At 43.0% G+C, this 27899-nt stretch overlaps 1 protein-coding gene across 1 annotated transcript; it reads left to right on the forward strand.

Annotated features, from left to right (window-relative positions):
- Positions 1-6875: 6875 nt before the first annotated feature.
- Positions 6876-7886, forward strand: LOC122043803 (uncharacterized mitochondrial protein AtMg00810-like). Its single transcript, XM_042604379.1, has one exon. The coding sequence runs from the start codon at positions 6876-6878 to the stop codon at positions 7884-7886; it is 1011 nt and encodes a 336-aa protein (XP_042460313.1).
- The last annotated feature ends 20013 nt before the right edge of the window (positions 7887-27899 follow it).

Genomic DNA, 27899 nt, shown 5'->3' on the forward strand with positions numbered 1-27899 from the left:
TTGGCCAAGAAGAAGAGCCAAGTGGCACAAAAGGGCAAGGAGAAGCCCAAGGAGACCATCCCCGGAACAAAGAAGAGCAAGGAGCACATTGTGTGCTTCTCTTGCAATCAAAAAGGGCATTACCGAAGTCAATGCCCCAAGGGGAAGAAGATGGTCAAGGCTCAAGGAGGCATTTGTCAAGGGGGAGCCTCCAAGGTAAAGAAGAAGGTAACATTTATTGAGCCTACCCCCTTACATTATGGTGAAAAGCATGATAGTTCTAACTTTTATCATTTTAATGCAATTTACCATAAGAATAGAAAGCATGAGGGCTTTAAGGAAAAACATGTGGCCCTACATGCCAAAACTACCCAACCTAAGGTTAGGAAGGTAGATAGACACTTGGGCAATAACTCTAAAGATTTTAGATACAAGCCCAAGAACAAATATGCTCATGAATCAAATGAAAAATCTAAAACTAAGGACTTAGTGATAGAAAATCAAGTCTTGAGGTCAATGCTTGATAAAATGGAAAGGACCCTAAAAAGGATGGAAAATATCCTAAAAGGGCAAAATGAGCATAGCCTAGGTCTAGGAGCACAAAGGTCATCTAATGGCCATAGAGGTTTGGGATACAAACCAAAGGCTAAGAAGGATGTGCCCTCTTACCATAGAGTTCCATATAGTTATGGAACAAACCCTAGGTCTAGTGGTCAAGCCAAGAATACTAGGGAAGTCATCCCTAAGAGTATTTTTGCAATAAATGTGACTAAGACTTCTAAGAAGTCTAAGAAAGTCACAAAGAAGGTTACAAGGGAAGCTATCCCTAGAGTTGACCTAGAAAGTGTGACCAAGGCTTCTAAGAAGCTCAACAAGGTCACTAGGAAGGTATCTAGGGAAGTTATCCCTAGTGAGTACCTAGAGCATCCAAGGAGCACCAATAGGTGTTGGGTTCCTAGGAGCATCTTCTCTACCCCATAGATGGGTTAGAGAGTGTCAACTCCGATTAGAAGGGTAGTTAACCCAACTTTGAGGAAATTGACACTCAAGGAGCATTTTCAAGGTTTTAGTTAACCTTTGAAAATGAAATGGAATTATTGATTACTCCTTGAAAGAGTAAAATGTGTCTAATGGTGAAAATTTGATTTTATCTTAAAATGGCACAAATTGGGAAAACCTTGAGAAATACCAAGTTGGGATTTTGGTATTCTCTTGGAAATTTAAGGCAATCCGGGCCTTGATTTATGTAATCACTCTTGAGGAAAAATGGAATATGCCAACATTTGAGGACATGTTTATTTTCAATTGGCATACATTAAATCAAGGAAATTAGAAATGCCAATTTAGGCTTTGGCATTCTCTTGTAGCACTTTAGGGCAATCTAGGTTTAAGGTGTAAGTTTAGCTAAGACTTTAAGGATACTTAGATAGTTAATCTAGGTATATTTTATTTATGCTAAATCTTGCCATGATTGTTTGCCCATCTTATGCCATGACATCATGTCTAGTTTTGCATTCATGTTTTATTATGAAAAATCCAAAAATACCATGTCATGACATTCATACATCATGTAGTAATAGGATATTTTCTTTTGAAAATTATTTTCTTTTGATGTATGCCATAACATAATCATGCATTAAGTTTAATTCCTTGTAATTAAGGACAAATGACATTTAACGACACTTATTGACAAGTGACATCCTAGGTGGATGTCTAATATTTCTAAAATGCCTAGATAGATATGCATGATCCCTAGATTAGGGCAAAAACCAAAATCTATATCTCACAAAGACTATAAGGTGACTTGTATGTGATTAGTGCACATTAGATACAAGTGAGATGTTAGGATGATGAACAAAGCTCAAGATGTTGATTTAGTGCATTCTTTTGAGTTTTAGGTTCATCAAAACACATAGTTATGTGTTTTCCCATCATTGGGAAAGCTAATGTACAAGTCATGTGCATTATGCCCAAGGAACATGATGGGATATTGGTTTTGAAAATGTTTTTAAAATGTTTTTGGAAAACCTTGGTGAATGCTATCTTTTGATAGTAATCACCATTGAATAGTTAGACACAAACTTGAAGAAAAACACTAAAGTTTTTGCAAGTTTTCAAGTTTGTGTCAATCTTTGAAAATATGATGTATTTTCATAGAAAACTATTTTTCTTTGATAGTATATGCCCTAAATAATGTTTACACGAAATTTCATGATTTTTGGATTTTTGTAGAATTTTCTAGGGTTTCGTTGACCGAAATGGAATTTCAGCAACTATCGAGCTCGATCGATCCATGGATCGATTGAGTGCCCGAATCGATCCGTGGATCGATTGGTAAGTCTCCAAGCAGAAGCTCGCTGGATCGATCAGCCGATCGATCCAGGTAGTCTGAATCGATTAGTGGATCGATTCAGAAATGTTCAATCGATTGGAACCCAACTTCAATCGATCCAAGTTGCTGATTTTGGCTGGGAAGGCTTGATTTCAGCATCTTTGAACCTCTTTGAGTCTAGGTAACTATTCCAAACCCCTAAAATACATTTGTATACATACAAAGGGTGTTTTCATGTGAAAACAAGGATGGATTGGTTAAGGAAGGCTTCATTGAAGTTTAGGTTGAGGTTTGTTTCAAATTTTGAGTATTTGAACCTCAAAACTTCTAAATTTGGGTTTCCTAAAGGTTTAGGGATTCCAAGTCATTGTTGGTGCAATGACAGAAGTCACCACCATGTCTTTAGGGGGAGGGACTCTTTAAAGACATGAAAAATTACTTTTCATGAACCTTGGAAGGTGGTTAACCTTTTTTAAAGAAAATGCTCATGTATGAGCTTTTGAACTTGAAATGGGGAGTGGATATCCTCATTATTTCAAGTGGGAACTCAAGTGGTTAGATAATGCTCAAGGTTGGGTATTTGTCTACATTGAGGGAGAAGTTAAGGATAAATGAAGGGGATGGGACCTTCATTATCGTGTTGATCACAACGAGTGATGTTGTGAACAATGATGAGTAACTCTTCGGGAGAGTCGTCAACAAATGGATTTGTTGATGTGTACCCAAAATTGGGGCATGGGTTGATGTGTGCCCAAAGATGGGTTGATGTGTGCCAATAGGGGGAGAATGAAAGGACCTATGAATGGGTGTAAGTTAGGCTTTCATTACCTAGAGGGAGTGTGCCCTCGTAGGGGGAGAATGAAGAGCTTAATTTATATGTTCATTACCTAGTGGCATGAAGATTGAGGCTATAGGATTAGCCTAACTTACATGTGGTATTGTAAGTGTTATTGTGGTATTGTCAAACATCAAAAAGGGGGAGATTGTTGGTGCAACATCCCTCAGGTCAAGGTTGACCTGGGTGACCAAGCTGAGTCTTGGTTTGAGTTTAGATGTTTGACAATAAGAAATTGATTGAAGAAGAGTCAAGTAGGTCAAGGTTGACCGGATACTTGACAGGGAAGTCCTGGTGAGTGAAGCCAGGCAGAAGGAAAACCCTAGTGAGTGAAGCTAGGTGAAAGTCCTAGTGAGTGAAGCTAGGTGAAAGTCCTGGTGAGTGAAGCCAGGTGAAAACCCTAGTGAGTGAAGCTAGGTGAAAGTCCTGGTGAGTGAAGCTAGGCATAAGGAAAACCCTAGTGAGTGAAGCTAGGTGAAAGTCCTGGTGAGTGAAGCCAGGTGAAAGCCCTAGTGAGTGAAGCTAGGCAGATGAAAAACCCTAGTGAGTGAAGCTAGGTGAAAGTCCTGGTGAGTGAAGCCAGGCAAGGGAAAATCCAGATGGATCAAGGATGATCGGACATCTGGTGTTGGGAAGTCCAAGTAGGTCAAAGGATTGACTGGATACTTGGCACGAGGAAATACAGATAGGTCAAAGGGATTGACCAGACATCTGATGGAAGTCCAAGTAGGTCAAGGGAGTGACCAGATACTTGGCATGAATAGAAAAGTCTAAGTGGGTCAAAGGGATTGACCAGACACTTGGTGGGAAGTCCTAGCAGGTCAAAGGAGTGACCAGATGCTAGGCATGATGTACCAACAGGTCAAGGTTGACCGGATGTTGGTTTGAGAGGCTTGGAACTTGGTTTTGGGCAAAAACCAAGTGTTGGATCGATCGATCCAGAAGCTGGATCGATCCAGGCTTCTCCTAAGCGAACAGAGAGCCTCTGGATCGATCCGTGGATCGATCCAGATGTTCCAATCGATCAGTGGATCGATTGGGACGCGGCTGCTTTGCGCGATAAGCGCTGGATCGATCCGTGGATCGATCCAGGCGCTTTTCTAGAGCATAGAGGCGCTCTGGATCGATCCGTGGATCGATCCAAAGCCTCCCCGATCGATTGGGAACATTCGAATCGATCGGGATCCGACCGTTGGCGTCGATAAAGGCCGCAGGCGTTCATTTCCTTCGGCATCGCTTCACCGTTTCATCTCAGATCTTCGCCAGCTCCTCCACAGCACTCTCAAAGCTCGTGATCGCCAGTTCTTGAAGGTTCTTGGAAGCTCTCCGAGTCAAGAGGCGGATCAAAGGCAAGAAGAGAAGTTAGGGTTAGGGTTTTCTGCATTCATTAAGCTTTGTGCTTGTATTTTGTTTCCCTTTCCTTCTTCTTGTACCGAGAGTCTTGTAGGGCTTCTCCGCCCTCGGTAGTTACCGAAAAGGAGTGTTTCATAGTGGAGGGTGCGTGCGTGGTGTGGATCCTTGGATTAGTCACCTCCTTTGGAGGTGGATACCAAGTAAAATCCTAGTGTTAGCGTGGTTGTATTTGTTTCTGTATTTTCCGCTGCATATTCTTGAAGAAACAAGCAACGCCAAGCACCGAGCGAACGCGACGAGCTATTCACCCCCCCCCCCCTCTAGCTACTTTTGGTCCTAACAAAGAAGGCAATAACAATGATGTAATTTTGCTAGCAAGAAAGGATGGAGATTCCTCAAACAAGAATTTGTGGTATTTAGACTCCGGGGCAAGCAATCATATGTGCGGGCGTAAAGATATGTTTGTCGAGTTGGATGAAATGGTGAATGGACAAGTTTCATTTGGAGACGCATCCAAAATCCAAGTAAGAGGCGTTGGTAAGATTCTTATCAAACTTAAAGATGGATCTCACACATACATCACTGATGTTTATATATGCCCGACATGAAAACAAATATTATTAGTCTTGGACAATTGCTTGAGAAAGGTTTTAATATGCAACTAAAAGATGATAGTCTTCGTCTGAGAAAGCAAAGCAAACTTATTGCTCATATTCTTATGTCTAAAAATAGGATGTTTTCTCTTGATATTAAGCATGTTACTGCAAAATGCTTAAGTGCATGCATAAAGGATATTACATGGCTATGGCATATGAGGTACGGGCATGTAAACTTCAGAGCTCTAAAGCTTCTCTCAAGCAAAGGAATGGTGAATGGTCTTCCTCATATTAATGCTCAAGATGATATCTGTGAAGGGTGTACTCTTGGCAAACATCCTAGAGCAAGTTTTCCGAATGAATCGCACAATCGAGCTAAGAACCCTCTTGAACTCATTCATACGGACATATGTAGGCCAATCACTCCGACCTCCTTTGGAGGTCGTCGATATTTTCTAACCTTTATTGATGATTTTAGCAGAAAAACTTGGGTCTATCTTTTGATGAATAAAGACGATGCTTTTGAGAAGTTCAGGGAATTCAAAGGATTGGTAGAAAATCAATCTGGCTATACTATCAAGGCAATGCGGTCAGATCGTGGTGGTGAATTCACTTCAAAAGAATTTGAAAAATTCTGCAAAAATCATGGCATCTGGAGACCTTTGGCAGGACCTTACTCCCCTCAACAAAATGGAGTTGCTGAAAGGAAGAACCGAACTATTCTCGACATGGTTCGAAGTATGCTCAAAACGAAAGAAGTACCCAAAGAATTTTGGGCTGAAGCTGTAAACTGTGCGGTGTATTTGCTAAATAGATCTCCTATAAGAAATTTAGAAGGAATTACACCTCAAGAAGCATGGACCGGATTTAAGCCATCTGTATCTCATTTGAAGATTTTCGGGTGTATTGCCTATACACACATTCCAGATCAAAGAAGAACGAAGCTTGATGACAAAAGTTTACCTTGCATTTTCATTGGCTACGATGCAAGATCGAAGGCTTACAGACTCTATAATCTAATGAACAAAATGATTATCATAAGTAGAGATGTTGAATTTTAAGAAGATGGTGCTTGGAATTGGAACACTAATATGGTGATGATTCAAGAAAAAGAATAAGTGAAGGAGAAAGAACCAACTCCACCACCATCGCCTACTTCTTCATCACTCTTGGATGAAGAAGATCCTCCACCACAAAAGACAAGAAGTCTTCAAGAAATATATGAGGTGACAACTCCACTTAATCTCATTTGTCTTTATGCTAATGAAGAAATTGTATCTTTTGAAGAAACTATTAAAGATAGCAAATCGAAGAAAGCCATGGATGAAGAGATGAAAGCAATTGAGAAGAATGAAACTTGGCATCTTACTACTTTGCCCGATGGCCATAAACCCATTGGTGTGAAGTGGGTTTATAAAGTGAAGAAAAATGCTCAAGGAGAAATAGAAAAGTACAAAGCGCGACTTGTGGCAAAAGGTTACAAACAAAAGGCCGACATTGACTACGAAGAAGTGTTTGCTCCCGTTGCCTGAATGGAGACTATAAGGTTGATAATCTCTTTAGCTCCTCAACTAAAATGGCAAATATTTCAGCTTGATGTTAAATCGGCATTTCTTAATGGCTACTTAGAAGAAGAAGTGTATATTGAACAACCGGCTGGCTACATCAAGAGGGGGCAAGAATAAAGGTGTTGAAGTTGAAGAAAGCTCTCTATGGCTTGAAGCAAGCACCGAGAGCATGGAATTCAAGAATTGATGTATACTTCAAAGAAAATGGCTTTATGCAATGCCCATATGAGCATGCTCTTTATGTAAGAGCAGACAATGATAACATCTTATTGGTATCATTATATGTAGATGATCTAATCGTGACAGGAAGTTCGCCTCAAATGATAAAATCGTTTAAGGAAGCTATGGCAAAAGCATTCGATATGACCGATATGGGACTTATGTCCTACTTTCTCGGCTTGGAGGTGAAACAAGGAGTTGATGGCATATTTATGACTCAAGAACAATATGCAAAGGAGTTCCTTAAGAGATTTAGAATGGATGATTGTAATCCAGTTAACACACCGGTGGACTGCGGAACAAAGCTATCCAAGAATGACGAAGGAAAGACGGTTGATCCCACACGTTTCAAAAGTTTGGTGGGAAGCTTGCGGTACCTAACTTGCACTCGACCGGATATATTATATGGAGTCGGTCTTGTGAGCAGGTTCATGGAAGAGCCTAAAGAGACTCATTGGAAGGCAGCCAAGCGAATCCTTCGTTATGTCCGAGGTACTATGAATCATGGACTATTTTATTCTCACTCTAATAATTCTGAGCTTGTTGGATATTCAGATAGTGATTGGGGTGGAGACTGTGATGACCGGAGAAGCACTTCCGGCTTTACATTTTTCGTTGGAGATACGGCATTTTCTTGGATGTCAAAGAAACAACTTATTGTTACTCTTTCCACTTGTGAAGCAGAGTACATTGCTGCATCCTCATGTGTTAGTCATGCTATATGGCTAAGAAGCTTGCTAAAGGAGATAAAATTTGAACACAGTGAAGCAACTCAAATTTGCATTGACAACAAATCGACAATTGCATTGGGGAAGAATCCAGTATATCATCAAAGAAGTAAACATATTGATATACGCTTTCATTTTATTCGGGAACATGTGAAAAACAAAGATGTTGAGCTAGTCTATGTGAAGACCAAAGATCAAGTTGTTGACATCTTTACAAAGCCACTCAAATTTGAAGATTTCATCAAGATGCGGAATCTACTTGGAGTCACAAAATAAAGTTTAAGAGGAGGTGTTGGAGATTAAACTTTATTTTAATGTTGATAAAATTTGTGAAGATAGAAGGCTGAGGTGGCAAGTTTGACCAAACTTTGTGATAGGATTGTTGAGTTATCAAGATAGGATAAGAGTTTCGTAGAGATAGAATTTAAAAAAAAAAAATCTTGATTGATCCTGTCCGGAAGCTGAGTCGGACGGAGGTTGGTCGTGGTGGCCTGGTTGTTGACGGAAAGTCGTGGGCGATTCGGCTCCCCCGGGCGGCTGACGATGCTGCAGGACCCTGCACACACTCAGACGATCTTCCCCCCCTCACGTTAGAGACCAGAACCCAGGGAAAAAGTCCCCGGATCAGGCCCTCCGACGCTCAAGTCAGGTCCTTTTTCCCCAGAAAAGTAGAGAGACTCAAAATGAAAAGTTGTGGAAAAAATGACCAGAGAGCGCGTACCCGCGTACGAGGAATCTCTTCCTTTTTATGCACCCGCCTTGCTTCCAGAACCTGCAACCCTCTCAGAAAACGTTAGACGCTGGGCTTTGTCATATATCCCCGACACCTGTCGTGCTGCTATTGGTCGTGAAGGCATCTTCTTGTTTAGGAACCTCCGCCTTTACACAGGAGTTTTGTCTCGTAATGAAGGACATCTGTCAGGCTGCTATTGGTTATGAGAGCATCTTTTCGCTTAGGGACCTCCGCCTTCGCACATCTCACTGGTATGCAATGATTACCCTTGACGGACAGTTGTGATCCTCCGACTCCTGCACAGCTTAGCTCATCCTATTTATCACGGTATGCATCTACCTCATACCCTCGACCAGATCCCGCCTCTAAGCGTTACTTGCCAGTCGGGCTGACTCCGACCAGCTCTGCTGCTTCCGACCTGTGAGTCGTGACTTGCACTTCCGAGCCTTCGAATCGCAGGCCTGTAAATCGGGCTGCCTCTACCCAGCTTTGTCGCTCCTGACCCATGAGTACTCGCTGGCCCTTGACCGTAAGCCCGCAGATCGGGCTGTCTTTACACAGCTCTGATGCTTTCGATCTATGATTTGTGACTTGCGCTTCCGGGCCTTCAAATCGCAGGCCTGTAAATCGGGCTACCTCTACCCAGCTCTGCCGATCCCGACCTATACCCGGTGTTCCGCCTGTCGTCTCCCCTTGTCTTTCAACTACTTTTCCTCCTTGATCAACAAGTCTGTCTGGCCTCTGACTACCCCACATGCTTGCCTCTGACTGCCTAGTCAGCTTGACTATTGACTGCTGAATCACCCTGACTATTGACCGCCACGTCCTCTTGACTTTTGACCGCTATATGGCCTTGACCTTTCTCACTCTTTCCTCTTGGGCCCCTCCATTGCCAACCGTATCACAAGCCTCCCTCTCAAGTCTAGTCGAAGGAGGACGAAAGTCTGACTGACTAGACCTCAGCACATCTCTAAGATCTCAGCATATCTCTGTGACCTCAGCCTATCTCTGTGTCTCTACCTCAGCATATCTCTGCGCGCTCTGCTTCCTGCCTCACGCATCAACCTTTGTGTCGCGTCGCTTGGGATACCATGCCTCCTTAATTGCTTCGACAGTCGCTTGGGGTACCGTGCCTCCTTAATTGCTTCGACAGTCGCTTGGGGTACCGTGCCCCCTTAATTGCTTCGCCAGTCGCTTGGGGTACCGTGCCCACATAGTTGCTTTGACTTGGCCACCCATCCTCTTTATAAAGAGCCTTACGGTCACTTCTTTATTCTATCCTTCTTCTGTCACGCCTTCCCACTTTCTTTTGCTAACCCGTGTTCCACCAGCTTCTTTCCCACGTGATGCATTCTCCTTTTTCTGAGGACGTTGATCAACCACCTTCCCAAACGCGGATAGAGCAGCTCAACTTACAACTTGCCGCGAAAGAACGTGAACTGGAGCGCGTATCCAAGGATCGAGCTCGTCAGCTAGCTGCCCTGCGCTCCATGGAAACCCAGTATCGTGTCGCGAAGTCTTGCGTGCATGCTGAGAAGGCGAGGAAAGAGGAATGCCAGGCCAGCTTGCAGCTCCAACTTAGCCTTCAGGAACGCTTGAAACAAGAGCATGAAACGGAGCTATCTCTCCTCCGTGCGTATCTCGACGACAAGCAAGACACGATCGCCCGGCAACAAACAGTCATCAACTCCTTACACGCGCAGCTGGCTCAAGCCTTGAACGCCCCAGAGGCTCCTGAGTCCCCAGACATTTCTTCACACGGCAGTGCTCATTCTCCATGACCAATCCTTTCCCCGAGTTAAAACTAGTTCTGGCCATAGTTGTCTCAGTGGCTCCTTTGCCGCAAAACGTTCCCTCCTGTAGCCTTAGCTGTATATCCTGCTTATTGAACTGTGCTGCTGTACTTGTATATCTGTCCTTTTCCGACGTAGTCTTTCCTGCTCAAATTTCATCTAGCAAGCATTTTTAGAAACTGGCCCGTATGTAAGAGCCAAGAGTCGCATCATGATTCCTTTTCATGTATGAATTTTGGACAATAAAACCAACATATTGCTTGAGAATTAAAAATGCAATGAACGTGCAAAACCTGATTTCGCAGTTTAATATTGATGCTTTAGGGGTAGGGTAGATGGCCTCCCGCATTCCGTGCCTTGCATATTTGTTGCATATTTGCAATTTGCATAAAGGAGCTGAAATAAACCCAGATGTAGCTAACCTGATTATTTGAAAACGCTCCGCTCAGTGTGAGGCATATCTCGCTGAAAGGTAGTTAGGCGTGGGCGCCGAGTTCACTTATGATTTTCGCAGGGGAGTTGATTTTTGATTCCCGCATGGGGGCCGACCTGAAAGGTCGTTGGACGTGAGGACAGAGCTCACTTTTGATTCTCGCATGGGAGCCGACCTGAAAGGTCGTTGGGCGTGAGAACAGAGCTCACTTATAACTCGCGCTGGGGCGAGAGTATGGGACTACCGACCTAAGAGGTCGTTGGGCGTGAGCACAGGGCTCACTTATAATTCTCGCATGGGAGCCGACCTGAAAGGTCGTTGGGCGTGAGAACAGAGTTCACTTATAACTCGCACTGGGGCGAGTGTCTAGGACTACCGACCTAAAAGGTCGTTGGGCGTGAGCACAGGGCTCACTTATAATTCTCGCATGGGAGCCGACCTGAAAGGTCGTTGGGCGTGAGAACACAGCTCACTTATAACTCGCACTGGGGCGAGAGTCTGGAACTACCGACCTAAAAGGTCGTTGGGCGTGAGCACAGGGCTCACTTATAACTCGCACTGGGGCGAGAGTCTGGGACTACCGACCTAAAAGGTCGTTGGGCGTGAGCACAGGGCTCACTTATAATTCTCGCATGGGAGCCGACCTGAAAGGTCGTTGGGCGTGAGAACAGAGCTCACTTATAACTCGCACTGGGGCGAGAGTCTGGGGTACTCCGGTCCGAGACCGGTGGCGATGGAGCTGGTCTGAGACCAGTAATGATACTTCAAACGGCGGAGGCATAGACGCATTGCTCTTCTCCGCCTTTATCAATCTCACCTATACCGACCCCATTGCTGTGGTTGATCTGGTCGTTATTGCTAGCTTTGGGCTTACTCATTCGAGTCACGTTTCTCCCTGCAATTGCATTATGCATGGCATAGAATTAAGAATAGAGAAGGGAGCGTAAAAACCTTACTCAACCCTTGGGCCACAGTGCCCTCGCAGCTTATGATGACCCCGCGGCTCTCGCGATGCGCTTGGTTAGCTGACCGGATCAGGGGCTATCTACGCAGAGCTACTTGCCAGGATGGTCCGAGCAAGCAACACTCCCACAGGCCCGCTTGATACTCCTCTGATATGACATTTGCTTCAGCTGACCTGCCTTGCCTCATTTGCGACCCTTTTGAATTGCCTGGCTTCTGTAGCTTTATGAAACTTCCCGCTTAGCCTCGGGCCTTTCGAGGAGAAATGCATCTTTCGTAGGTCACGCCCCTTCATGATTGCCTTGCCATGTCAATCCTTAATGCGCTTCTTCTCGGGGTGACACATGTCCGATGCCTTTACTGCTCACGCCTCCTGACGCCAGCTTCTGACCCCTTTTTGCACCCTTCGGCGCTTACTTCCTATCAGACGGCGCTGGGGTGTGTTACCCAAAAAGATACTTGGCTCGACTCTCGATGTGTCCTAGGAATGAATGGGCTTTATAAACCCTAAGAGCAGTCTGCCGTCTTCACTTTGACGCTTCGCTATCCTCTTCCTCTCGTTCGTGACCGTCTCTGGTAGTGCAGCTTCTCGTCCTCCTGCTTCCGCCCGAAGCTTCTCGCCTTCCTGTTTGCGCCTGACCTGTGACCCCTCTTGTCTTCAACCTCCTCACTTGCTTACTCCTCGTAGTCATGGATGGTAAGGAACTCTTCTGGTATTCATGCTATATCTCTGATTTAGACCATCACGACCTGTCTTCACTGCAATCCAACTTGGGACTAGGCGCCGCATATGAGTTCCGACTTCCCTCGCCCGACGAACATCCCTCTTCTCCTCCCGAAGGGTTTATCACTGTCTTTAGGGATCAAATCTTAGGCGGTCTTCGCTTTCCTTTACATCCTTTTTTCTCCGAGTTGAGTCAGTATTGTGGTATTGGTATCTCTCAGTTCGCTCCTAATGTATTCCGAGCTGTCTACGGAACCATCATCTTGTGCCGCATTTATCGCATTCCCTTGACCGCTCAATTATTCCATCATTTCTATTCCTTCTGGCGAGCCGAGGCGGGGGTATTCAACGTTCAGGCCAAGCCGGGCCATAAGTTTTTTGATAACCTACCTTCTTCCAATAAAGGCTGGAGATCTCGCTTTTTCTTCCTCAAGCCCCCCGTCCCCTTAGCCGGGCCTTCCCAATGGCGTCCCATCCTTGCTTCAGACTTCCCTTCGCACGCTCATGAGCCTGCCTGCTCTGCAGCTGTGGCTAAGCTGAGCGGTGTTGTTGTTCACTTGTCTGTATTGATGCTAGAAGGCATTCTGTACGCTTTTGGTCTTAGTCCTATCTCCACAGAAATCGGAGCTCCTTTTGGTAAGTTGTTACTTTTTATATGCCGCTCTTCGCTAACTGAGGTGCTTTTTCCTCTTATTCTTGTAGTGGCTGCCATCCTCCGCTCTTTTTCCAGTCAGGAGACACCCTCGGTGGCCGTTCTGCAAGCTCTGAATGAGGAGCTAACACAAGGCCTATCTTCCGACCCCGCTGCTTCCGCCGGTCCACAGCCTTCGGGATCCCGAACCTCAGAGACGGTAGCCGCCTCGGCGCTTATTGAGCCACCTGCCCCCAGCCCTGCAGACTCAGCCCTACCCTGCATCTCTGATCAACCTGCGTCTGAGCCCTCGCCAGCAGGACAAGTGCCCTTGCTCCCTCCTACTATGAAGCTGCGCCTTACGCGCAAGGGCAAGAGAGCGGCCCCGGTCACCGCAACTTCTCCTCCACCTCCTCACCGTCAACGGGTATTGAGTATCTCCTCCCCCTCTAGGTCCTCGGATACGAGGTCGACCCAGGAGACAAGCTTGGCCCGGGAGAAGGCCTCTGATCTGGAAATGGCAGACCCGTCATTGGCCCTGACAGCTCTGGTACCAATCCAGAGTGTATTACCTGCCCCGCCTTCGTCCTCCGGCGATCAGCCCCTGGACTCGCTGATTCCCCTAGCCTCTCCTCTTCTTGCGCCTATGAGTTCAGCCATGCCGACTCTGAACCTGCCTTCTGCAGACCTAGCTTTCGAGGCTTCCTGGAGACTTCCTTCAGAGATCGACCCGGCTTACCTGCCCGCTGCCGGCCTATCTTCTATCTTCGGTAGGGTCGATTTCTATGGGGACTTGGCCACCACCTGGCAATCAGCCAACCGCCAATTCTGGGAGAGCAGTTTCCCTTTGGAGGGGTTTGATCAAATTGCTCGTTCCTTGGTAGCGGTAAGCTCTTCTTCTCCCTCTTCTGGGAATTCATATGCTTCTATAACCCCCTTTCCCTTCCTATGGCCACCTGCAGACCTGTTCTGCGAGTCTGAATGTCGTTCAGCGAGCGACCGAGCTTCAGCGAGAGAACACGGTGCTCAAGGCACGTCTTCAGGAACTAGAGCCACCTGTAGCTTCCTCAGCTCCTCCTGAGCCTTCTCTTGGAAGCTTGGATGCTTATCTGCGTGCCGCCGGGGAATTTGCGGCCTCTGCTCGAGCCATTTCCCATGCCGCCTTCGATAAACTTCAGAAGTTGGAGGCGGCTTTAAAGACAAGTGAGTCTTCCTTGGCTTCTGAAGCGGATCGTCATCAAGCGGCAGTTTCTGAGCTGAAAGACAAAGAGGCAGAGCTGCTCTCCCGATCGACGGATTTGAGTTTGCTACGGCAAAGTCGGGAGCTCCTGCAAATGGGGTTGGCCAATGCCCAGGCCCTGGCTAGTGCTGCGGCTAGCCGGGAGGCAACCATGCGGACTCAGTGGGAAGCTTGCCAAGCCACTCTCCAATCCTTGCAAGCGGAGTTATCGAAGGCCCAGGAAGCAGTGTCTCAGGGCCAGAGCGATTTATTCGTAGCCCGCGCCGAGGTTGCCGAGAACAAGAACAGCTTGGAAGCGTACTGAGCTGGCGAATCAGAGCGGCTGAAGGCGTACAGACTGGCCTATGTCCGCTCTTCCTTCTTCCTCCAAAAACTGGGACGCTGGATGGTCTTGTTGCTGTGTCATGGGGCCGCTGGTGGGGTTAGACAGGCCTTCGAGCAAGGTTTTCTACGCTCGGCACCTCCTGCCACCTTTTTGGACACAACTCGCCTATCCAGGGAATTGCTGCAGGAAACTTTTCCCTCCTTTGAAGCGGATGATGGGCTTTTCCTCTTGGAGGCTCCTCCCCCTGCGGCCGATCCGGCTCCCGTGGATATTTCTACCCAGGCCCTTCCTGCTGCTGCTCCTGAAACGTCCGATGATCCTGCGTCTTCCGCCATAGTGCTGGCTGATCCCCTGCTCCTTCCGTTGGCCTCTATTGATCCTGCGCCCTCTTCTTCAGATGTTGTGTAGTCGGAACCATGTTGTAATGTTTACCTTTTATGTGTTGATGCTGAACCCTCCCTGATTGTACTTATTCGTATGGTCGTATTGCACTTTGAATACCTGTACTTATCATCCTTTATATCCGGATAATTATATTGCTTCCCCTTCACGCATCCTTAGCTCGTTTCTTTTCTTAGTAGGTCGTCCGTGGGCCTTGGCTGATCTCTGCTAATCAGCCTGCCCTCGTTTACTTTGCTTTGCTACATCGCTCTTCCTTCTATGATTGCTTTTGGACCGAGCCCGGCGAGAGATAGATTTTCCCTTGCATGTTCATGAAGCCCGCTGTTTTGATCTATCCACCTTTCTAATGGCCCCTCCGTACATTTTTGTCTTGCTTGGAGCAATCACCTTAGGAGGCGCTTCGTATCTCGAGCCCTTGCCTTTCCTATAATGCCCTCTGGTTATATTCTCGAGGGTCATCACAGAGCGCTCCCTGTCTATCTTCGCCCCTGTATCAATCATCCGTTGTTAACTTACGAAAATATCCTTCCTCCGCCATACCTATAAGTATCTTCTTCCTCTCTCCCTTCTGTTATGATTCGTCATCACCACGGAGCACTCAAACGCTGCCGCCGCCGACTGACTTTTTCTGAGACTGCGCCGCGCTCCTTCCTTGTTTTCAAGTCGCCTCTCTTCGTTTGTTCTTTCTACCTCCTGAGATAATCTCTCTCGCAATGGCCTCTCCTTCTTGGATCTCCTTGTTGGCGGAGCATTTCCCAGACGCTTCGACTTTTGCCAAGTTGGATTGGGATGACTTACTATTTTAAATTAACCAACACCTCATAACACCGTGAATTTTGTATGCCACGTTAGTGTGGACGTATACAAACTCAACATTTGTAAAAGGAGGGTTTTAACCCATTAATTTTATTATCTTGTCAACCTAACTTTTTGACAAATAAAAATAATAGTTGGTATCATTTGGTCACACAAATAATAGCAGTGACTCCGTTGGGGAGGATACTATTAGATGTGTCTAAGTGTATACCATTACTTGACACTAAGTCCATTAATAAGATTATGCCCCTTCCGTTGGGGAAGATCACACGCTCTTAATTAACTTCCTATAGTCATCCAAAAATAGAAGTCTGTTCTAGTGATCCGCAAACAAGCTCATCCGTTATGGAGGAAGGCACTCAGAGCCAACGCGCAAGCTTGTTTGCATCACTTACAAACCAGTAATGGAGACCATGGGATTTATTTAAAAATCCCTCTCCCACTTAGTTATTTATAAAAAAGAAATTTTAACTATGCTAGCCTACTAACAGCACAATATAAAAGCAATAAATAGAAAATTTAATTTTCAACTATTATGACTTTTATCTCTAATTGTCCTCCGTGTGTTGTCATCCCAAGCTGCTGCCATATTTGGCCACCGCCACCGGGTCTAGCTGTCGCATCCATCTTGCTCCTAGTTCCGCTGCGCCTCTGGTCCTTAGAAGGTTCCACGCTTTGCAAGATTCGATCCGCGACATAAATAGAATTTTACATTTTTGATCCTATATTCCATAAAAGGAATGTACATGTATCTAGATTAAAAAATAAAATCCTAATAAAAACTAAATACAGCTCCTGCTGTATTTTAATACAATCATGCACACACATTAAATGCCCTTGACATGTCCAAGGGTCCAATCACACACATAATAACTAAAAGCCATAATAGTTGGATCCTGCATCCACAAAGTTAGCACATCCTACTATTATCCTGCCTAAATTATGTATGACATGTGCATAATTAAACTAAATACCAAATACATGAGGCAAAACCCTAGCTCGATACCAATTGTTGGTTGCTACTGAAAACCTATAGGTTCCACTGCATAAAATTTTGTACAAAGGTCCGAACCTTTCCTAGCTACCATGTGTTCTTTTAAATTAAATTTTGGATCGCTCATGGAACTTAACACGCTTGATCCAAAACTTAATCTATTTGTTCTTTTAGGTTTTGACTTGGATCTCCTGGAACTTAACACGCTCGACCCAAGTCTCCTTGTTATTAATTTCATTAAATATTAATTTCCAAAAGTGGTTCAGGATCGACGTGGCGAGGCATATGGCCTTCTTGGATATGGGAGCAACCACCACCGACTAGACAAAACCTTTAATAGAAAGCTAATATTTAATTTCCTAAAATAACTTTAGGTTAACCAAAGAGAACAATCAAATCACAAGGAAAAGAAAACAAAGAACACAACTTCGAAAAACATATTCGAAATTCTAGAACGTAAGCCTCTTGTATTTGGTATTATTTCCATAAATAACTAGCATGATGCGGAAATAGAAATTACTAGTTATACCTTGTAGAAAACCTCTTGATCTTCTACCGTATTCCTCTTCTAACCTCGGACGTTGTGTGGGCAACGATCTACCGAGATGAGAAACCACCAACCACCTTCTTCTCCTCCAAGCAAGGTTCGGCCACAAAGGAAGAACTTCACCAAAGAAGAAAATCAAAATACTAACCAAGCTCCAAGAGATGCTAGCTTTCTCTCCTTCTTCTTCTTCTTCTCCAAGTAGTATCCGGCCACCACAAGAACTCCAAGAGAGATGAAGTATTCGGCCACCACAAGAGGAAGAGAGGGAGAGGGTAATGGCCGGCCACAACACCAAGGAAAAGGGAGAGAAAACAATAGAGGTTGTGTCTCATGAAGGCACCCCTACCCCTTCTTTTATATTCCTTGGCCTAGGCAAATTAGGAAATTTAATTATAATAAAATTTCCTTAATTTTCTTGACATGAATTAATTGAGAAAAATAAAACAAAATTTCCCAATTAACTTGAGATGGCCGGCCACATCATTGGAAACAAAAGAGGACAAGTTTTAATCAACAATTAAAACTTCCTAATTTGTTTCCGGAAATTTTAAAAAATAAAATTTCTCTTTAAAATCTCTTCATGGTTGATAAAAGGAAATTTCTATAATTTTAATTTTATCAACATGTGAATAATTTTTAAAGAAAAAATAAAACATCTCTCCAATCTACAAATAAGGAAAGAGATCTAATCTCTTTCTTTAATCTTTTGTAGATCTTTTACAAGAGAGATATTTTAATTTTAATTCTCTTTAAAATATATCTTCCACATAATAATAAAAATTAAAATTAAATTTCTTTTTAATTTTATTTGGCCGGCCCTACTAGCTTGGGTTCAAGCTAGGGCCGGCCACCCAATTTTATACCTAGGTCGGCCCTAGCTTGGTTTCCAAGCTAGCTTGGTCGGCCCCTATTGGGTGGGTATAGAAGGTGGGTATAGGTGGGTATAGAACTCTATAAATAAGAGGCTACGATAGGGACCGAGAGGAGGAATTGGTTTTGGTCTCCCGATAAAATTAAGCATCCCGTGTTCGCCCCGAACACACAACTTAATTTTATCAATGATAATTCATTTCACTAGAGAACTATCATTGAACTACCGTACCAATCCCAAATTACATTTTTGGGCTCCTTCTTATTATGAGTGTGTTAGTCTCCCTGTGTTTAAGATATCGAATGTCCACTAATTAAGTGAGTTACTGACAACTCATTTAATTAATATCTAAGTCCAAGAGTAGTACCACTCAACCTTATTGTCATGTCGGACTAAGTCCACCTGCAGGGTTTAACATGACAATCTTTATGAGCTCCTCTTGAGGACATTATCAACCTAGTATCTCTAGGACACAGTTTCCTTCTATAATCAACAACACACACTATAAGTAATACCATTTCCCAACTTATCGGGTTTATTGATTCAACGAACTAAATCTCACCCATTGATAAATTAAAGAAATAAATATCAAATATATGTGCTTGTTATTATATTAGGATTAAGAGCACATACTTCCATAATAACTGATGTCTTTGTTCCTTTATAAAGTCAGTATAAAAGAAACGACCTCAAATGGTCCTACTCAATACACTCTGAGTGTACTAGTGTAATTATATAGTCAAGATAAACTAATATCTAATTACACTACGACCTTCTAATGGTTTGTTCCTTTTCCATTTTGGTCGTGAGCTACTGTTTATAATTTATAAGGTACTGATAACATCATCTTCTATGTGACACCACATACTATGTTATCTACAATATAAATTAAATGAACAACTACAAACAAATGTAGATAATTAGACCAAATGTGATTCTTTATTCATAATAAATGTTTACAAAGCTTAGGCTTTCATAATAAATGTTATCTACACTGAATGTGAGCAGTGGAGCTCATCGACCCCATACTGCCCCGAAGAATTGATCAGAAGGGCCTTAGTGAAAGGATTACATGATCCGCATCAATGCACAGCGATGACAACTTCTCCTCGCTTCACAATATCTCGTATCACGTGGTACTTGTGCTCTATATGTTTACTTGCCTTATGAGCTCGTGGTTCCTTCGAGTTTGCAATCACACCACTATTATCACAATAAATTGTGATGATTTTGGGCAAACCAGAATCACATCTAAGTCCATTAGAAAGTTCTTGAGCCATACCGCTTTTTTGCCTGCGGCCACATATTCAGCTTCCACGGTTGAGTCCGAAACGCATTTCGCTAACACTCCTCCATGAAATGGCTCCACCTCCCAAAGTAAACACATAGCCCGATGTAGACTTTATCATATCCCTATCCGATTGGAAATCAAATCCTGTAACCCAGGGAGCAGATCGTCTGCTGGTAAACTAGCATATAATCTCTAGTCCTTCTTAGGTACTTCAATATATGCTTTACGCAGTCCAATGTCCTTGTCCAGGTTACTCGATATCTACTGACCATGCCCACGACAGAACAGATATCGTCTCGTACATAGCATTGTATACATTAGGCTTCCTACACCAAGCATAAGGAACCGCTTTCATGTCCTCTATCTTTTGATGTCTTTGGAGACATCTCTTTAGATAGAGCTACTCCATGTCTAAAAGGTAAGAAACCTTTCTTGGAACCCTGCATGCTAAAACGAGCAAGGATTGTATCTATATATGAAGCTTGGGATAGACACAACATTCTTTTCTTACGATCCCTTATAACTTTGATCCCAAGAATGTATGCACATTCTCCTAAGTCCTTCATATCAAATTGTTTGGACAACCATACCCTTACGTCCGATAATACCTTGACATTGTTGCCAATTAACAAAATATCATCTACGATAGTACAAGAAATACCACCACGTTTCCGTTACACTTCTTATATACACAAGACTCATCCGGACTTTGAATAAATCCATATGACCGGATTACTTCATTAAACCGGATGTTCCAAGACCTTGAAGCTTGCTTCATCCATAAATGGACCGATTGAGCTTGCACACTAGATGCTCTTTGCCTTTTTCAATGAACCCTTCGTTGCTTCATATGAATGTTCTTCAAGACTTCCATTAAGGAATGCCGCCTTGACATCCATTTGCCAAATCTCATAATCCATATGAGCAAGAATGGATAAGAGTATCCGGATAGACTTAAGGCTACCTGTGAAAAGGTCTCCTCATAATCGATTCCTCTTTCCGAGTGTACCTTTCGCAACAAGCCTAGCTTTGAAGGTCTCTACCTTCCCGTCCGTCCTCTTTTCCTTTTGTAGATCCACTTGCATCCAACGGCTTTTACACCATCGGTGGTTCTACAAGCTCCCAGATTTTATTAGAGTACATAGACTCTATTTCGTAATTCATTGCCTTTTCCAAGATGTCGATCTATATCTTGGAGTGCTTCTTCAGATGTTCAGGATCAGTTCATGTTTACCTGTGACCAAGTCCAAGACTCTCCCAAAAACATGAATCTTTCAGCTTACAACCTCCCACTACGATGAGGCACCGTCTGTGGTTGTGTATCATGTGTGACACATGTTGCAGTCTCTTGTATCGCTGGTATCAAGTAGACATGTCCTCTCTAAGTTCTTCTAAAACAACTTTACATCGGGCTTGTGATCCATTATATAGTCTTCTTCTAAAACTGGGCATTGGTGCTAACAATGACCTTCCGGTCTTTAGGACTATAAAATAAATCACCTTTCGCTCCTTTGGGATATCCTAAAACACGCGAACTTCAGACGGATTCTAACTTATCAAGATCCGGTTTCAAAGACATGTGCCGGACTACCCCAACCGAATATGTTTTAGAGCTTCCGCCCATTCCACAATTCTATGGGAGAAGAAACTGATTTGAAGGTACTAAGTTCAGAACGTCCTTTCCGAGCATATCCCCAAACGAATTTGGTAATTCAATAACTCATCATTGATCTAACCATCTCCATAAGAGTCCTATTCCTTCGCTCGCCACACCATTCTGCTGGGTGTTCCAGTGCGCATAATTGGGATTGAATCCCGCCGATAAGTAATTCCTAAACCTCCTAAGAGGTATTCGCCACCACGATCCGACCGTAGTGTCTTGATACTTTTACCTAGTCGCTTTTCCACATCAGCCTTGTATTCTTTGAACTTATCAAAGCACCTGGACTTGGCGCATTAGGTAAATGTATCCATATCTTGAATAATCGCCTATGAAAGAGACAAAATATTCAAACCTCCTCTTGCCTGGACAGACATAGACCACACAAATCCGAGTGAACCAATTCTAACACTTCTTTGGCTCTATACCCTTGGCCTTGAACGCCTCTTGGTCATTTTACCTTCCAAGCAGATTCACAAGTTGGAAAATTTTCCAACTCTAATGAACCCAAAGTCCATCGCTATAAGCCTCAATCCTACTTAAGTTAATATGACCAAGCCTTAGATGCCAAAGATATGTTTGTTCATTTTCAGGTTCTTTTCTTATTAGAATTAGAAGATGAGTTATAAATTTCCATGTTTTGCTTTGTGGAAGAAATTGGATTTAAAGTACAAATTGCCAACTAATGCACCGTAACGGATAATCACTTTATTTCTTTTAATAACTACATCGTTACTAAAGGAAACCGAATATCCATCTAAAACAGCTTTAGAAACCGAAATTAAATTTTTCTAAAACTGGGTACATAAAGACAATTTCTTAAACCAAATTCTATTTCTACTAAAGATAAGTAGACGCCTCCACCGCAACAATACTGCCACCTTAGTAGCATTGCCCATGTAGACGGTAATTTCTCCTTCAGATAGTCCTGGGTTTGAACCCACAAGAATTACAGACATGATCAGTGGCTCCCGTATCTACACACCAGTGCTGGTAGATAACACCGCTAAACATGTTTCAACAACTAGAGTATGAGATATACCTTTGTTTTGGTTCCTACGAGGACAGTCCGCTTCCAATGTCCTGCCTGCTTACAGATGAAGCACTTGCCCTTCGGCTTCTTCATTCCAAATTTTAATCCCGTACTCGAGATTTATTCACTTTCTTTGCTGAATCCATTGTTTCTTCTTCTTCTTTCCTTTCGGTTTAGAAGTAGAACCATTTTCAAGATAGTGAATTTGAGCATTGTGACGAAATAATCCTTCAGCTGCTTAGAAGTTCCGCTAATGAATAAAACCTCTTATTCATATTATAGTTCAGCGAAACCGCTCAAAACTTCTAGCGCTTGAGGATCATATCGATCCGGGTTTCCCATCAATTTCTCCTCCAAGGATCTCAGATCTCGCTCAGATAAGCCATCATCTTTAGGATATGATCCTCATGGAGTACCCTCTTGCATGGTGGTCGCCATTATCTTTCTCATGGCTTCTTGCCTAGAAGCCCTATCCTGATGACCAAAGAGTTCCTCGAGATTGTTCATAATATCATAGTCGTTGGTAAATCTTGATGTCGATGTTGCAATACATTTGACATTGAAGCCAAATGTAACACCGCGCCATCTCATCTCGCTTTACCCATTTCCTATGATATTCAATCTCCTCTGGGTAGATTCACCAAGAGTGCATCGTGCAATCGTCAAGACATATTTATAGCAAGAAGAACAATGTCCGTGTTTCTTTTCCAATCTATGTAGTTTGGTCCAAGAATCTATTCTGTTGAAGTATGATGGAGGTTGAAAGACATCCTAAGAATCACAAATAACTTTTGGTCGAACTCTAAATTTAGAATAATATTGATTCCTCAAACAATACTATTTTAAATTAACCAACACCTCATAACACCGTGAATTTTGTATGTCACGTTAGTGTGGACGTATACAAATTCAACATTTGTAAAAGGAGGGTTTTAACCCATTAATTTTATTATCTTGTCAACCTAACTTTTTGACAAATAAAAATAATAGTTGGTATCATTTGGTCACATAAATAATAGCAATGACTCTGCTTGGGAGGATACTATTAGATGTGTCTAAGTGTATACCATTACTTGACACTAAGTCCATTAATAAGATTATGCCCCTTCCGTTGGGGAAGATCACACGCTCTTAATTAACTTCCTATAGTCATCCAAAAATAGAAGTCTGTTCTAGTGATCCGCAAACAAGCTCATCCGTTATGGAGGAAGGCACTCAGAGCCAACGCGCAAGCTTGTTTGCATCACTTACAAACCAGTAATGGAGACCATGGGATTTATTTAAAAATCCCTCTCCCACTTAGTTATTTATAAAAAAGAAATTTTAACTATGCTAGCCTACTAACAGCACAATATAAAAGCAATAAATAGAAAATTTAATTTTCAACTATTATGACTTTTATCTCTAATTGTCCTCCGTGTGTTGTCATCCCAAGCTGCTGCCATATTTGGCCACCGCCACCGGGTCTAGCTGTCGCATCCATCTTGCTCCTAGTTCCGCTGCGCCTCTGGTCCTTAGAAGGTTCCACGCTTTGCAAGATTCGATCCGCGACATAAATAGAATTTTACATTTTTGATCCTATATTCCATAAAAGGAATGTACATGTATCTAGATCAAAAAATAAAATCCTAATAAAACTAAATACACTCCTGTATTTTTAATACAATCATGCACACACATTAAATGCCCTTGACATGTTCAAGGGTCCAATCACACACATAATAACTAAAAGCCATAATAGTTGGATCCTGCATCCACAAAGTTAGCACATCCTACTATTATCCTGCCTAAATAATGTATGACATGTGCATAATTAAACTAAATACCAAATACACAGAGGCAAAACCCTAGCTCTGATACCAATTGTTGGTTGCTACTCGGAAAACCTATAGGTTCCACTGTACAAAATTTTGTACAAAGGTCTGAACCTTTTCCTAGCTACCATGTGTTCTTTTAAATTAAATTGCCTGCATGAACTTAACACGCTTGATCCAAAACTTAATCTATTTGTTCTTTTAGGTTTTGACTGATCTCCTGCGAAACTTAACACGCTCGACCCAAGTCTCCTTGTTATTAATTTTATTAAATATTAATTTCATAAAAGGTTCCCAAGATTGACGGAGGCACATGGCCTTCTTGGATATTGGAGCAACCACCACCGACTAGACAAAACCTTTAATAGAAAGCTAATATTTAATTTCCTAAAATAACTTTAGGTTAACCAAAGAGAACAATCAAATCACAAGGAAAAGAAAACAAAGAACACAACTTCGAAAAACATATTCGAAATTCTAGAACGTAAGCCTCTTGTATTTGGTATTATTTCCATAAATAACTAGCATGATGCGGAAATAGAAATTACTAGTTATACCTTGTAGAAAACCTCTTGATCTTCTACCGTATTCCTCTTACCTCGGACGTTGTGTGGGCAACGATCTACCGAGATGAGAAACCACCAACCACCTTCTCCTCCAAGCAAGGTTCGCCACAAAGGAAGAACTTCACCAAAGAAGAAAATCAAAATACTAACCAAGCTCCAAGAGATGCTAGCTTTCTCCTTCTTCTTCTTCTTCCAAGTAGTATCCGCCACCACAAGAACTCCAAGAGAGATGAAGTATCGGCCACCACAAGAGGAAGAGAGGAGAGGATGATCCGCCACAACACCAAGGAAAAGGGAGAGAAAACAATAGAGGTTGTGTCCATGAAGGCACCCTAACCCTTCTTTTATATTCCTCGCCTAGGCAAATTAGGAAATTGAATTACAATAAATTTTCTTAATTTCTTGACATGAATTAATTGAGAAAAATAAAACAAAATTTCCCAATTAACTTGAGATGGTCGGTTACATCATTGGAAACAAAGAGGACAAGTTTTAATCAACAATTAAAACTTCCTAATTTGTTTCGGAAATTTTATAAAATTTAATACTATTATAATTTTAATTTTATCAATGTGAATAATTTTAAAGAAAAATAAAACATCTCTCCAATCTACTAATAAGGAAAGAGATCTAATCTTTCTTTAATCTTGTAGATCTTTTACAAGAGAGATATTTTAATTTTAATTCTCTTTAAAATATATCTTCCACATAATAATAAAAATTAAAATTAAATTTCTTTTTATTTTATTTGCCTACTAGCTTCTTAGGGCGCCGGCCATTTTATACCTAGGCCAGCTTGGTTCCCAAGCTAGCTTGGCGCCCCTATGGTGGGTATAGAAGGTGGGTATAGGTGGGTATGAACTCTATAAATAAGAGGCTACGATAGGACCCGAGAGGAGGAATTGGTTTTGTCTCCGATAAAATTACATCCCGTGTTCGCCCTAACACACAACTTAATTTTATCAATGATAATTCATTCCACTAGAGAACTATCATTGAACTACCGCACCAATCCCAAATTACATTTTTGGGCTCCTTCTTATTATGAGTGTGTTAGTCTCCCTGTGTTTAAGATATCGAATGTCCACTAATTAAGTGAGTTAACGACAACTCATTTAATTAATATCTAAGTCCAAGAGTAGTACCACTCAACCTTATTGTCATGTCTGACTAAATCCACCTGCAGGGTTTAACATGACAATCTTTATGAGCTCCTCTTGACATTATCAACCTAGTATCTCTAGGACACAGCTTCCTTCTATAATCAACAACACACACTATAAGTAATACCATTTCCCAACTTATCGGGTTTATTGATTCAACGAACTAAATCACCCATTGATAAATTAAAATCTCGTACCAGCCGCTTAAACTGTGGAATTTTTACATGTACATATGCTTTCTGGATTTTTACCCCGACTATTCTACTATCTCCAGGCCCTCACCGACCCGGCTTACACCCCACAGAGCCACTTTAAACCCGAGGGGTCAGAAGCACTCCAAGGTCGGTCTAGATTCCTTCCTTGAGCATCCCGCAAATAATAGGCCCCGATGCCGTTTTGATGACTTGTATGGTCCGTGTCCCATTGTGGCCAAACTCACTCCCTAAGGGCTTCACCTGCCTAGACTAGGTCTCCTTCTCCAAGAAACAGGGATCACCCTTCGTTATAGTTCGTCTCATCCTCCTGCCTATAGGCTTCCCACTGCAATGCTTGCTCGAGAATTTCATCGATGAAATCGGCCAACCGCTCCTCTCTGTTTCTCTTGATCGTACATCATTCTTCTCACGGACGGTATCCCGACCTCCAGAGGTACTACTGCTTCATTACCATACACCAAATGGAAGGGTGTCAGACCTGTACTTTCTCGGGGTGTCGTACGATAGGCCCATAAAATGCTCGGCAGCTCGTCCACCCAACTGCCTCCCATGTGATCCAGCTTGACCTTGAGCCCTCGCACTATTTCTCGATTGACCACCTCTGTCTGACCATTTCTCTGAGGATGAGCCACCGAAGTAAAGGCCTGAGTTATGCCGAACCCCTTGCACCAATTCTGTATCTTGCGTCCTTGAAATTGTCTGCCGTTGTCCGACACTAACTTATGAGGTAAGCCAAATCTGCAAAAAATATTCTTCCACAAGAACTGGATCACCGCATCTTCAGTAATTCTAGCCAGAGCTTCCGCCTCTACCCACTTGGAGAAGTAGTCTACTGCTACCAACAAGAAACGTCTTTGCCTTGTAGCCATCGGGAAAGGTCCTACGATATCCATACCTCATTGGTCAAACGGACAAGACACTATAGAAGTTCTCAGTAGCTCTGTGGGTCAGTGTGTCAGGTTCTGATACTTTTGGAACGACAAACAAGTATTCACTAGCTTTTGTGCGTCCTTCTGTAGGGTAGGCCAGAAATACCCGGCCAATAGTACTTTCCGGGCCAGCGTTCTTCCACCTGCGTGATTGCCACAGCACCCCAAATGTATCTCCCGCAAGGCCTGATCTGCTTCTTCCATATTCAAGCACTTGAGCAGAGGTCGGGAGAAAGACCTTTTGTACAATTGATCTCCGATCATAACATAAGAATGGGCCTGTCTCCTGAGCATATGCGCCTCTTCTAAGTTGGTGGGTATAATTCCTCGTTGGAGGAAGCTTATTATGGGCGCCCTCCAATCAATTACTTCTCCCAGGTTACTTTGTAGGTCTATCTGAGCTATAAGGAAGGTCTGTGCTATAGCTCTGTCGAGCGTCCAAGTGGTCAGGGAGCTGGCCATTTTAGCTAGTTCGTCCGCTCTTTCATTTTCAGCCCTGGGAATCTTAGTGACTGTGACTTCTTTAAACTCTTCCCTCATCTTCTCATAGGCTTCCTTGTAAACTCGCATCTTTTCATCGTTTACCTCAAAATGCCCAGTCACCTGATGAGTCACCAACTAGGAATCTGAATATATTATGACTCGGCTTGCCCCCACATGCCGAGCTGCTTGCAGACCTGCTAATAGGGCTTCATATTCTGCCTCATTGTTGATAGTGTTAGTCCCTTTGGAGGCCGGCAAGAGGGGAGGGGTGAATTGCCCTACAAATTAAAACACGAACCTTTCTCGGATTTCAACTATATAATGAACACTTGTAATAAATAAAAAAGAGACTAAGTAAAGAAAAACAGACACCAGAGTTTTACTTGGTTTGCAATCAGGGGATTGCTAATCCAAGGAATGTAAGCGCACTATCTGATTCTCCTCTGGGCGGAGTAGCCTCTTCAACGTTGAACGTCTAAGAAGAAAAGTAAAGCACCGGAAGTTGATTACAAGTTACGCTGCTCGAATTGATTGCTTACGGACCAAGGCTATATTTATAGCCTTTGGGAGCGCTGGAAGGGTTCCGGCGCACTGGGGATAAAACTTTATCCCCAATGTTCAGATCGAGTTTGACTCGATCGGTCAAAAATCTCATTCCACCAT

Source organism: Zingiber officinale, chromosome 2A, assembly GCF_018446385.1.
Source record: "Zingiber officinale cultivar Zhangliang chromosome 2A, Zo_v1.1, whole genome shotgun sequence".
Classification (NCBI taxonomy): Eukaryota; Viridiplantae; Streptophyta; class Magnoliopsida; order Zingiberales; family Zingiberaceae; genus Zingiber; species Zingiber officinale.